The sequence below is a fragment of the Pteropus alecto genome, unplaced genomic scaffold (assembly GCF_000325575.1).
Source record: "Pteropus alecto unplaced genomic scaffold, ASM32557v1 scaffold23, whole genome shotgun sequence".
Lineage (NCBI taxonomy): Eukaryota > Metazoa > Chordata > Mammalia > Chiroptera > Pteropodidae > Pteropus > Pteropus alecto.
In genome coordinates this window covers 4,389,234-4,402,637 of record NW_006435837.1, presented here as the reverse complement: position 1 = coordinate 4,402,637, position 13,404 = coordinate 4,389,234, and the positions used below count along the sequence as shown (strand labels likewise).

The window sequence follows — 13,404 nt, the reverse complement described above, 5'->3', positions numbered from 1 at the left end:
AGGCTGGGCCAGGGCAGTAAGCCAGTATTTTCAGCTTTATGAAGGTGTGTGCAATATTGTGTGTGTGGAGCCGTCCGGCTCCTCACGGCCACAATGCTAGTCAGGGATCTTAGAGCTTCAGGAGTTTCTTAGGGATCGCCAGTCTCCATGGCTCTTGTGTGAGAATGGATGGGGTGTGCCAGTGAGGAAGAAGACATTCTTGCCAGTTTCTCCCCCTTACATTCCAGCTTAGGGCAATCCTTGTTGAACTTGAGAAAGCCAGGACGTGCGCTGGCACTGCAAGGGATGGAAAAATCCGTGTTGACCGATGCCCTAAACACAGGGTTTTTTCTGCCTAGACTAAATGTGGGGTTTATTGTAATCCAGGAGTATCCCTCTGAAGGGTTAGCAGATGAACTAACTGTATGTCTTAAATTGTTTTCTAAACTTCCATATTTGATAGGATTTGTAACATTTATTTATAATTAATTAATATTGTACTGTTATAATCATACCTTTTATGTTAAATGTAAAGTTATTTTGAGCTGTTTGGAACATTGTGAAGCAGTGGGACAGCTACAGTAGTTTCTATAAAAACTAAACAGTAACATTTATATATTGCATCAGGAGTATTTTATTCTATATATAAATATATATATATGGTAAATATCTGTCTGTTTTATAAATATAATCATTTAAAGAAAGTATCATTATGACACTATCTGCCATATTTTTATACATTTGTAATATGAAGTGAGTCTTAAACTTCTAATCAAGGGAGTTGAATTGTGGGTATATGTGACTGTAACAGTAGGAACCTTGCTCAACTTTTAGGCCCCAGCAGTAGCCTCTAGACGTGCTCCTTGGTAGCAGATGAGATGCAGCATCTCCTTCCAAACCCACATGGGGAGAAAGTGGGCTAGGCCAGTGAGAACTCCAGTGGGCCTCACCTCCGTGCTCACACCGTTGGCTCCTCATCATGTCCAGGGACATTCCTTGCACCTGAGGGAGAACGGGTCTGGAGTTACTCATGGGTCTTTGTCGAGAAGATGTGCTCTTCTACTTAGCATTGGTGTAGAGCGTCGACCAAAGATTTGCCAGTGAACATTCCTAGTTGCAAGGTTGTAAGAGGCACCTGTCTGCAGATCTTGCAGACCAGCTCTATGCTCCTGAGTCCTGTGCACTGTACCGGAGACTCTTGGTCAGGGTAGGGGTGGGGGTGGGTACATGTGTGGCATTTCTATTTCTAAATGTTCTTTTTCATATTGCTCTTTCCAATATATTTAAAAGGCTCCTGAAGCAATTTTAGATGTAGAGAAAATTGCTATACCCATTTTTTCTTCCTGGGATTGTCCATATTGCGCGTGCGTGCTTGCACACACGTGCGCGCGCGCGCACACACACACACACACACACACGGAGTCAGAATAGGACTTATCGTTCCCTCATTTGATCTCCTTCAACTCTCAAGTGTCACCAAGGCCTTTGGCCAACAAAGGTTTTAGCCCTATGTCTCTGGGCCATCCTTGACAGAAATCACTCAACACCATCATCCATCAAGAGTGTTAGATTTTTGGAAGTAGTCTCTTAGCAATAATATTTTTAAAAGTCCCCTCCCACCCTCCAAAGAGGAAATGTCCTAGTATTTATTACTTGTCCCAGGATTCTGAGAGTGTCAGCCCCTGAATCAAGTCAGCTGTCATTGAAATGTGCTGAGTTACTGTTCCCCCTCCCTCATGCTTTTGAGAATCCTAGCTCTCATGATTATGAAGATTATAAAGAAGAACTCTTAGTTTCTTTGAATCTTAAATTGTGTGCATATTGCATTTTTATATAACTACTATAATGATGTGTGTTGATTATATATAGAGGTCATTTTAAGGTGCTTTTTATTTAATTTTAATAAGTGTAATAGGCACTAAAATGAAATTCAACTGGGTACTATCATTGAAACAATTTGATTCAAACCAATAGTTTGCATGCTCTTCGGTTCTTTTTATATCTTGTTTCTTTCACCAGTTTAGTACTGTTCAAGTAGCTCTGAATTCTGGCTTTTCCCAGGCAGCTGCTCAGTTATATAAGTGACGTGGACCCTTAGCAGTTTTTGCCTGGATACTAATGACTCTAAAAGAGTGTGTAACTCTTCTTTTTCATACTAGATCTGTACCTTGTAGTCCCCCTTGCAAACCAGAAACTACATTTTTTCCTCTGGAAAGACTTCTCACTGTGCTGTGCGCTTAGGAACTGCGCAGTCACATTGCCATGCTGTGGCATTTGAGGCTCGTCGTCACCTAGGGGCTGGTTTCCCATGTTTTCATCCTTGCTAACACTGGGATCTCAGATGTTTGCAGAACATTTCTATTCCTGATGGTTCTTCAAAGAAGGGCTAGAGTAATTGCCTTCTACCTAGAGCAAAGTAAACCTAACTGATGAAGAGTCAATACATACTTTTCGTACATTCCCAGATTTGAGCCAGAAAATATCTACAGTGTTTTCAGCTAGTGTTTTTGAGGTAGCTCTTTTATCCTCTCCTCGGCTTTTGTCCATTCTGACTTTTCGTTGAGCTGTTAGTGAACTACAATCCGCATTTCTAGCATGTATAATTCTCCTCCTGCTCGCACAGGGAATGGTGAAGTTTCCTCTCAAATCTAACAGGCCTTCTCTTAGCTTTTAACTGTTGTTTTCTTCTGGTCGATGAATTATCGACCTCACAAAGATTGCCATCCATGATAAGGGCTTGATTTAAAGTCACAAAGGCTTGCATTTTCTTTAGGAAGGGGATTTTTTATGACATCCCATGTTCTATTATCTGCCCTAACTTCCTAAAGGATAGAAAGGTCAAATGAAGGCTTATGAATTACTTTGTTTTATGGAAGTATCACTGATCTTTTGAAAAGAAACTCTGCTTCACTGTTTTTCTACTTTTGGTTTACTGCCATCCTTGTTTTTCTTCTCAGAAGTTCTAAATGAACTTTAACTGAACCTTGTTTGGCCTCAGTCTGAGGTTTAGCCTCTCTCCAGAGCCCCGGACCAAAAGTGCTCTGTGCTGAGGGGCTCAAGTGAGCTCTCTACAGCAGTGGTTCTCAACCAAGGCCAGCTTTGCCTCCTGACGACATCTGGCTTATGTCAAGAGACATATTTGGTTGTCACAACTGGGTATGGTGTTGTGCTACTGGCATGTAGTAGGTGGAGGCCAGGCAGGGATGCTGCTGCACATCCTACATGCACAGGACACCTTACAAAGAATGATCTAGCCCCAAACATCAATAGTGCTGAAGTTGAGAACCCTGCTCTGCCGTATTCCAAGCCCACCAGTCTGCAGAGCCAGGCTCGGGCCTTGTCTCTCCAGGCTACAAAACTGCAAGTATGAATTCTTCAGATCCCATTCTCTTAAACAATCTTCTAACCACTGTTCTCGAATCCCTGGAATCCTATTGCTCGTTTCCATTGTCTTGGGCCTGCTAAAAGGTGCATCCTTTGGGAGGAGACCAGAGTTACTTCATAAGTGTATGAGAACTTAAATTCTAGGTCAGCATCCTTAGAAAAGCTTTCATAGTGCCACGAGGCTTATATTTAGAAGCAAGCAGCAGCCTGGCAGATTGGCATGATTTTTACCAACTGCTCAAAGGCATCCATGGCTTTTAGCTGTGTCTCCCAAAAGAAAATGTCTTTGTTTTTTAAGCCATTTAATGGCTCTTTACAAATATTGGCATATGACGGACCAATTAGAAGCAAAAAAAAAAAAAAAAAAAAAAAAAAAACAAAAAAAAAAAAAAAAAAAAAAAAATCTTATTGGTGGTTGTGATGTGGCTGTTATAGGAGTATTTGTGCTGTATGCTTTGGTTAAATCTGTTTTAAAACATGCTTTAAGACTCACCATATGCAGTCGTACTTTCATTCTAAGCCTACGCTGCTGTGTTTCTAGTCACGTCATGTATTATAGAATATGTCGTGGTTGTAGAGTTAGCCAGTTTAGCATGTTCCTAATCTGAAAATTAGTGGACTTTGTTAGGAAATGCTATCCCATTTTTCCCTTCCCAGCACCTCTTAGTTAATGTCATAGAATCCTCACTTCTTAAACTAGGTTTTAGAGTAAATAAGGAAAAAAGCCATTTATTTTCTTCTAGTTATGTGTTGAGAATGACTCATAAGTGTACCACTTTTTTTTGCAAGGCCAGAGGATTACTTTTCAAGTGCGTAGAAGGCACTGTTTATTTCTGTTCACCTAGGTCCCGGCGGTGACCCAACTCTCTCAGCAAGGGCAATCACTCATCGAGACATTCCTAGAGCTCATCTAGGACTCAGAAATCTGCATCTTCTCTCCTGGTCAGAATATTTTTTCTGGAGAGCACTGCTTTTATATCTAGAAGTTCGTTACTTCCTGCATTATAGTGGGATATTGAGCTCCGTGTGAGCACTGAGATCCACAGACTCATACTTTGTGAACTGGGAATGTGGTATGATACACTGAACCGAGTCGGAAATACTGAAATATTTCCTTACCTCCTTCAGTTCATCACTAATAAAGTGTGTAGGCTGAGAAAACTTCTCTACGGTTAAAAACAAATGGTTTCTTTAAAGGGGGCAGCAGAAAAGACAGTACAAATATAAGTGTCCTGTCGCTAATCCCCAGAGCCAGACTCTCACAAGAAGGTTCTCTCAGAGACTTAAAGGGCCAACTTACAAAACAAAATCTTGTAAGTAGTTCTGATTTCTTCCCTTAGCATCTTGACCAGCTGAGATATAGACTATCTTGAGGTCTGATTCAGCTGGGTGAAAAATCCTGTCTTAGAAACCATAAGTAAATGCTAGAAAATGAAGCCGTGACAGGGCGAGTCCCTTGTCTGTCTGTATACACACAACGTGGTGACAGTAAGGTGGCTGGGAAACTCTGGGCCTGCTGCCCTATTCTATTCTATTCTATTCTATTCTATTCTATTCTATTCTATTCTATTCTATTCTATTCCTTCTTTTTTAATTGAATGTACTATAAAAGATTATAGACTTTTGTGCCAAGTCAGTTACTACGTGAATATTCATTTCCCATAGTGCTTTGTTAATTCATGGGCGTTAGGCCAGGCCCTGACTCCACCTTTTTCCACTCCAGGCACTGACCACCACCTTTCTGTGTATTTCCTATAGGCTATTAAATATGATCACAACCTGCCTTGTATTTTCATTCATTAACTGTTTACTCCCAAATTTGAGGGAGGTTTGTCTTTTCGTTTTGCCAGAAAAAATTTGTAGTGGTTGCACGTTGGATTTCTAGGGCCAGAGAGCTGCGTCAGTGAAACTGGTTTCACTTGTAAGGCCCTTCATTCACCTACAAGGTTGGGCTCTCTGAACCCCATTTGATCCTTGGGTCGCATTTTGCTCCTCCTTTGGAATCTTGAAAAATCAGTCTCCGTGTTGTATGCAGATTAGAAGTTGCCTTGTTCGCTACTCTTCCAGCGCAGAGTATCAGGGAGAAAGAGGCCTTATCTGTTCCTCCATCCCCTCCGTTTTGACAGACTGCTAAGAATTCCTCAGGACTTCCTTTGGTTTGGGATTGTGTTTTCCCAAAAGCCTGATCTGATTCATTTTGGACGTAGACAGGCTTGTCCTAGTGCTCTGCTTCAGGGTTAATCAGACAAAACCCAGGAATAGAAAAGGTAGATGCCTTGACTTTGTCCCTGGTGGTGGGGTGGGGGGATTAAAGTGTTTATCGCCAGAGTTGTCAAAAGCTCCAATTACAAAGCATTCAAAGGTTCCAAAAAAAAAAAAAAATGATGCTTTTCCTCTTAGAGAACTTTTAAGTTCTCCACAATGGCTTAGATTTTCTAAAATGGAAAGCAAAGCTTGTACGAAATCCGTTTTCACTAGAGATACATGATTGATCACATATACAGTCCTCTCTCAGTCTATTTCCCTCTCCTTGTTTGGTCACTGATGGAGTCAGGCTGGAGGGGTAATGCTGTGATTTCAGGAAGTCAATTCTCACTGTAAACTCGGATTGATTAACAGAAACAAACCAAACAAAATAGTGGTCCCTAATTCCTATCTCCAAGAATTGCTTTGTGCCATTTTGAATTCAGGTAGTTATTCTGTATATACTTAGAAGACTATTTCGAGCTTCTTCAATCTCTAGGAAGTTTGAAGGGGGTATCTGGGAAGACACAGGGCTGGGTGACTTTGAGAACCCTGCTCATGCATGAAAACAAAAATAGAGATAAGCCAGAATGATGTAACATCTAAATTTTGTGGTAGATTACGAATCAGTGGTAATTCTTAATTGCGCAGACTTTATAATCTATACTACAAAGTGTAATTCCATACTTTTTACTGTGGCAAGGGTGTGCTGTGGTGTTAACCTTTCTCATTTTTGAATCCAAACTGAATTTAAAGTGTTGAATATTTAAATTCCTCACAAGCTAATTATGAACCATTTGTAAAGTGTTTCTATAACTTTGTAACATGTGTTGGTACATCTTATCAAGTTTTTTCTGGCATGTATTCTTCCATTCTGAACTTCTGTAAGATTTCTATTGTTGCTGTAAATATTATACAAATATCTATTCCGTTGTAACCTTAATTATCAGCATGAAATGGTTAATTTTTACTGAGCACAATGTATTTTTGAATGGATCTTCCCAAATGTCTTTAATAAAATGCAGATTTTGCACTGACTGAAGTGATTGCCAGGCCATCCCAACATTGAGCACTGTTGTCCCTCCAGTTCGGACTGTGAGCAGCTCTGCAGCTCTGCAGCTAGTTTCTTTGTAAAGAACTCATTTGAATTCGAATGAGGGATAATGGACCGTTGAAATTGGAATCAGTTTAAGGGACCGAAATTAATGTAAAGCAGGGCAAATCCTGTTATTTAATGATGTTGATAATTTTTTTTGTATTTATAAAGCTTTTTTTCCCCTTCTGGCATTTTGAAAACTTTGGTTTCTTTTACACTTGAGTGTTGTCTCCTTTGCATGTTGCTAGATGCTCACTTGTTGGTTTGGGGAGGATGGGCAGAGACGCTAGCTTCCTGTTCAGTGCTGTGGGGAAGGCAAAGACGGACAGCTTAATAAGGATTTCTTTGTGTTTTAGAGCCGGGGGGTTGGCAAACTTGTTCTACAAAGGGCCAGATAGTAAATATTTGAGGCTCTGTGGACCATTAGGGAGGGTCTCTCTGACTTAACAACTCTGCCAGCATGCAACTCTGCCATTTGTAGTGCAAATGCAGCATAGATCACGTGTGAATGAATGGGCGTAGTATCTGTGTTCCAGTAAAACTTCATTTACAAAAGCGGGGGGCGGGGGCGCAGAGCGCCAATTAACTGACTTGTTCTTGGCCTTCACTTTGTCTTTAAGGATAAGACCAACTGGGTAAATGCTCCATGGGGGGAAAGAACTTCAGTTTTGTGATAACATATCTAAAAATTCTCCAACTTTATCTCTCTAAACAAAGGATAGGAGCTAAAACCAGTGCTTTGCATTCTTAAAAGCACTTTGTCACCAATTTTTTGCTCCAAGTTTCTCCTTAAGTCATGTAAACCTGTGATTTCAATTTTTTTATACTTTTTATCAAAACCGAATCAAAGTATCTGGGGCTTGTCATTTTTTTATGTTCATAGCTCTTACTGCGGCTGGGCACAATGCCAGTGTTTTACGTTTATTTTGTAGATGAGGAAACTGAGGTCTGTGGACTTTTAACCTGCCCAAGTTCAGCCAGCTAGGATTTGAAGCTGAGTATGTTCACTGTAAAGCCCTATGCCCCTAAACACTGCCAAGCAGAGCGGTTGCTGCGTCTCCATGTATAGAAGCTGCCGTGGGATTGATTCATGACGGGAGTTCATGTACCACCTTTCCTCCCATCCCTCAGCAGGTGGTAATTGATTTGATTTGAGAATAGATTAGAACATGTCATTGAAATAAGTCATGCCAGGTCCAAAAACTGGTGACTTAGCGAAAAGCACAGGATCTGGAGTCAGATTGCTTGAGTGAAATCCTAGCTCCATCACCTACATCTCGCGCGCCTTTAGGCAAGTTATTTAACTTTCCTATGCCTCAGTTACCTTATCTGTAAATTGAAATAATAATAGTACCTACCTCATAGTGCTGTTGTAAGGATTTAATGAAACGATAACCTGCAAAGCACTTGGTAGATTCTCCATAAATATGAGATGTGACATTATTGCTGTTATTTGTGCCCCAGTTGGCAGCTCTATGAAGTTGAAAAGGAATGTCACTGAATCTTGACTGCCAGTTATAGAGAACTCATTAAGCACTTTAGATACATTAATCGTATTTGATCTTCACATCAGCGCTGTAAAGTCCAGGTTAAGAACCACCATAGCTTGGAGTTACTAGTAGTTTGGAGTTACAGCTGTGCATTTGTCCACAGGCCTCAACAGCTACGCTCCAAGTAGACAAAAAGATGGGCTTCTGTCAGCATCTGTTCAAAGGCTCACTTTAGGGATGCAATCTTCTGGGTTCTGAGATTGGATTCATAGCAGTACCTTTATTTTGAAATACCTTTGTTTCGTCCAACCTCCTCCCACACTGAATACCAAAATCAGCTCAGACTTTATCTTGGCAACACTTAATGCCACTTTTTTGTTGTTGTTCATAGCATTTAATTTAGCTGTTTAAAAATCTCCCGCAATATGTTATGTATATTTTAACACAATTTTTAAAAAATCTCCTACAAGTGTAGACCACACTCTAGCATTTCTGAAAATAAAAGTAAACATATTAACATAAGGTAAGAGAATGAGTTTTTGCTACACTATATATATATATATTTTTTTAATTGAAAGTTTCCCACACAAAAGAAATAATACTGCATACTTCATGTGTTTAATAGCAAAAATCTATTAGACTTCAAATGTCCCTCAATAAAAGTTTTTTACACATTCTTTCATGAATTATGAAGTAAAAAGTTCATATGCTATTGTAAACAAATTACCTGCAGATAAACGTTTTAGGGATGTCAGTATCTCATTGATTATTATATTCTGAAGTATTCAACAATTTCCAATGTGAAATTTCAGCTGACTTCTTTGCAAAAAACGACAAGTTGTTACTAAAATTTATATGGAAATTCAAGAGACAGAATAGCCAAAACAATCTTGAACGAAATTGGAAGACGCACATATTCCAATTTCAAAACTCACTACAAAACTACAGTAATCAAAACAGTGAGGTACTCTCATAAGGATAGACATACAGAGATCAGTGGAATAGAATTGAGAGTTTAGAAATAAACCTTCACCTTTATGGTCAATTGTATTTTTTCAGTAAGGGTGCCAAGGCCATTCAGAGGGAGAAAGGATAGTTTTTTCAACAAATGATGCTGGGACGACTGGATATCCACATGCAAAGAATGAAGTTGGACTCCTACCTCATACCATATGCAAAAATTAAAACACATCAATGATCTAAATGTAAGAGGTAAAAACTATAAGACTCGTAGAGGAAAACATAGGAGTAAATCTTTATGATCTGGATTTGGCAATGGTTTCTCAGATATGACACCAAAAGTACAAGCCAAAAAAGAGAAAAATAAACTGGGCTTCATCAAAATTTTAAACTGCGTGCTTCAAAGGACTCCATCAAGAAAGTAAAAAGACTTTATCTTCAGGAGCTGTCTTTTTTGCTGACTTTCCTGAAATTAACCCCCACTGGGCATCCACACTTCATGGTTTTCACTTCCTGCCACTTGGCCTCTGATTAACCTCAACTGTTTTCTGTCAGCCTTTGTATATAAATCTAGAGATATGTATCTCCTAGCTTGCCAAAAGTAAAGTTTGTGAGATCAAAAAAAGTAAAAAGACAACCCATAGAATAGGAGAAAATATTTGCAAGTCATATGTCCAATAAAGGAATTGTATCTAAAGCATGAAGAACTCTTACAACTCAAAAAGACAGCCTGATTTTAAAATGGACAAAGGATCTGAATAGATATTTCTCCAAAGAAATGTACAAATGGCCAGTAAACAAATGAAAAGATGCTTGGCATCATGAGTCGTGGGGAAATGCAAATCAAAACCACAATGAGATACTACTTCATACACCACAGGATGGCTATAATCAAAAAGACAGATAATAACAAGTGTAGAGAAAATAGAACCGTGATACACTGCTGGTGGGAATGTAAAGTAGTGCAGCTACTTTGGAAAATCATCCAACAGTTCTTCAAAAGGTTAAACAGAGTTACCATATGACCTAGCAATTCCACTCCTAGGTATATACCCAACATAAATGAAAACATGTCCACAGTTGTTCATAGCGGCATTATTCACAACAACCAAAAAACGTGGAAACAATCCAAATGTCCATCAGCAGATGAATGGATAAATACAATGTGGTCTATTCATACAGTGGAATGATATTCTGCCGGAAAAAGGAATGAAGTACTGTCACACGCTACGACATGAATGAACCTTGAAAACACTATGCTAAGTGAAAGAAGCCAAACAGAAAAGACCACGTATTGTATGATTCCATTTATACAAAATGTCCAAATTGGCTACAGAGGCAGAAATAGATCAATGGTTGCCTAGGGCTGGAGTGGGCGAGTGGGTTGGGGGAGTGATGGTTGATGGGTTCAGGGTTTCTTTCTGGGGTGATGAAATTTTTCTAAAATTGATTGTAATAATGGTTGCTCAACTCACTATACGCAAAGTCATGAAATTGTACACTTTACATGGGTGAAATTTGTATGGTATGTGAGCTTAATAAAACTTCTAAAACATTTCCAACATGAACAATTATTTGGAGAAACTTTATCCCTGCTTCACCCTGTTTCATTCTTTCTTTCCCTTAAGTTGACTTTCCCTCCTGTGTCTACAGTGCTGATTGTAGAGGACTTGAACTCTTAGGCTTTTCTCTGCATATTATGATAAAAGTTCATTCAACTTTCCCAGTGAGACTATCCAATCAGGCATTCTGTTCAAAATGCATCTGTCCATGTGTTCTAAGACCAAAGAAGGATTCTACCCCTACCCCCACCCTGAATTGATATGTATATATTCGAGAGAAGATGGAGCAGGGAAAAGCATTTTTCCAGGTTCAGGTATACAGCATGGGGATTAGAAAGAGGCTGGGTTAGATATGAAGCTGTTCTAAGCCAAAAACACCAGGGAAGAGATTTGGGGCTTTTAGGAGGCTGCCCAATCACAAAGAAGATGAATGTGATGCCAGGATCGTGTTAGTATGAGTTCATTGACTTGGCTTGGCATTTAAAAACAAAGTTACTCAGAGATGCTAGCAAAGGCTGCACTGCATCAGGGCCAGGACAGTCTTGGATTGATTACCCATTCTCGTTGGAAGGCCCTGTCCTCTGATTCCACTCCCTTCAGCTCCTACTTTCAAATCCTCTCCTGCCCACCTGCCATGTCACCAGCCTGTCCTACGGAAGCGCCTGAAAACTCAGGCTGACTTATAAACAACAAAGGAGACTTAGACTGTCGTCCCCCAAGCTTGATGGGCTTCTCCAGGAGGGGAAGGCTAGGCCTATTCCAGGCCCCTTTCTTCCCTAGGAGTCTTCAGCATCAGGAGCAGGCCAGTTTGTGTGTTGCAAGGCTAGGGGTCAGAGGTTGGAAGGTTGGGCTCACCAGGGCCATAGCCACATCGCCTTTCCTAGGATGTAGGTCCTGACCACTTTGTACCAAGCCTGGACTCAGCTGATGGGCCTTCTCCGTGTAGCCAGTGATAGCTCTTGGGCCAACTGTTTTCCAAGTGTTAAGCTTGTTGAACAATGGTAGCCTTAGGTAAAGGGAAATTCTGGTGTGTTCTAGTCAACTGGGGTTCATACATATCAGAAAACTTTGCTACTTACACGCGCAGCCTGTCCTGCGTTTTCACCTAAATAGTGACCACACTCAAACTGGGATAATTTGCCTGAATGGGCTGCAGAATGGAGCGTATATGAGAGCTTTGGAATGGACCCTTCCCCCATCCGCCGCCCCCAATCCCTGTGTGCATGGGGGTGAAAGTTCAGAGCAAGGGAGGCCCTCCTACCTGGCGTGTTTGGTCTTGGTCGTGTACGCCTCTCAGGAGACTGGGCTCCCATCCAACCTCATCTCCGCCACCCAGTCATCCCCGAAACCTTTCACTCTGGTACCAGGTGCTCTAAAGTCCTAAATAACCATGATTTAATGAAAACGAGGAAAAACTGCAAGCTCGCCCCGCCCCCCTTGCATTCAAAGCAAGGCTTTATGAAACTCTGTTCCTGTTTTGAACATAGTAATGCAAAAGAATTTTCAAAATATCAGGGCTGTTTTGTGTTCCCCTGGGACTGCACCTTTCACAGTGTCACTGAGACTGAAAAACAAAACAAAAACGGAGAGCAGCAAATTACCCCTGCTACTTAGGCTTTTGTATGAAAATTCTTTTTAGGGACATTTTCTTTGTTCCTATTTTCCTTAGCCCTGAGTGGGGAATATGTTCATTTTTCTTTTTCTTCCGCTGAAATTGGAAACTATATCTTTAAAAAAAAAAGAAAAGAAGAAAAAGAAATACGCTCTACCCCCCAGCTCTGTATTGAAAAGAGCTTGTAAAATGCAGCCCCTTTCATCACAGTGATATGTCAGGGCTCCCCCGCGGTCCCTCCTGTGCCCTCTACCCCCTGGCAGGCGCCGAGCTGAGACAGGCTTCAGGTACACTTGCTGACACACTCCAACAGCTCCATGCGGATGGCAATGCGGACGTGCCAGCCCAGTGGGACCAGCCGGATAAAACGGGAGATGATGGGGGGCCGCAGCAGGTTCTGGACTGTGGAGGTTCGGTCTGAGTTTCCATAGAAGACCTGAAAGAGAAGAGTGATATCCTATCACCATCATATTAGCGGAGGCAAGTGGAAGAACGATTCCTTTCTGAAGCTGGCCCTAACTTATAACTGAAAAATCTCAAAGCGGTTAAAGTGCGGAGACTTAGCAGATCTGACATTGAGTGGTCGTTAGCACCTATCTGCATGATCCGGGCATCTCTGAGTATTCAAGGACATTTGGAACTGTACAGTCCAGTATGGTAGCCAGTAGCCACATGTGGCTATTTAAATTCAAATGAATTAAAATTAGATAATTGTTCACATCCTCAATCACGCTAGCCACCCACCACCGTTCAAGTGCTCAAAAGCTAATGTGATTAGTGGCTGCCATATTGGACACTGTAGATACTAACATTCCACTGTGGCAGAAAGTTCTGTTGGATAGCTATGATAAAAAAATGCCTCTTGATTCTTATCACCAACTTCAGGTTTGAATCCTTTGTATTTTGACAAGAATTTTGAAAAGGACTACATCACACGAGGAATGTTCCCACGTTTCGAAAGTATCCAAAGTAAAAACGTTCTTGAAGGAGCTTCTGGAAGGAGGAGGGCAGTATCCAGAGTAGAGAGAAAAAGGTTTGGTTTTGGGGCTATAACATGGCATGATGCAGTGGCTGAAA

At 40.8% G+C, this 13,404-nt stretch overlaps 1 protein-coding gene across 1 annotated transcript in view; it reads right to left on the bottom strand.

Annotated features, from left to right (window-relative positions):
- Positions 1-3,229: 3,229 nt before the first annotated feature.
- RS1 (retinoschisin 1) overlaps positions 3,230-13,404 on the bottom strand; it is a 29,887-nt gene continuing 19,712 nt past the window's right edge. The window contains exons 6-9 of the mRNA XM_006911680.2: positions 12,619-12,763; positions 11,571-11,683; positions 8,062-8,211; positions 3,230-3,454 (exon numbers count right to left, since the gene is read on the bottom strand). Coding sequence (XP_006911742.2) covers positions 3,230-3,454; positions 8,062-8,211; positions 11,571-11,683; positions 12,619-12,763 — 633 coding nt within the window. The remainder of the gene's footprint in view (positions 3,455-8,061; positions 8,212-11,570; positions 11,684-12,618; positions 12,764-13,404) is intronic.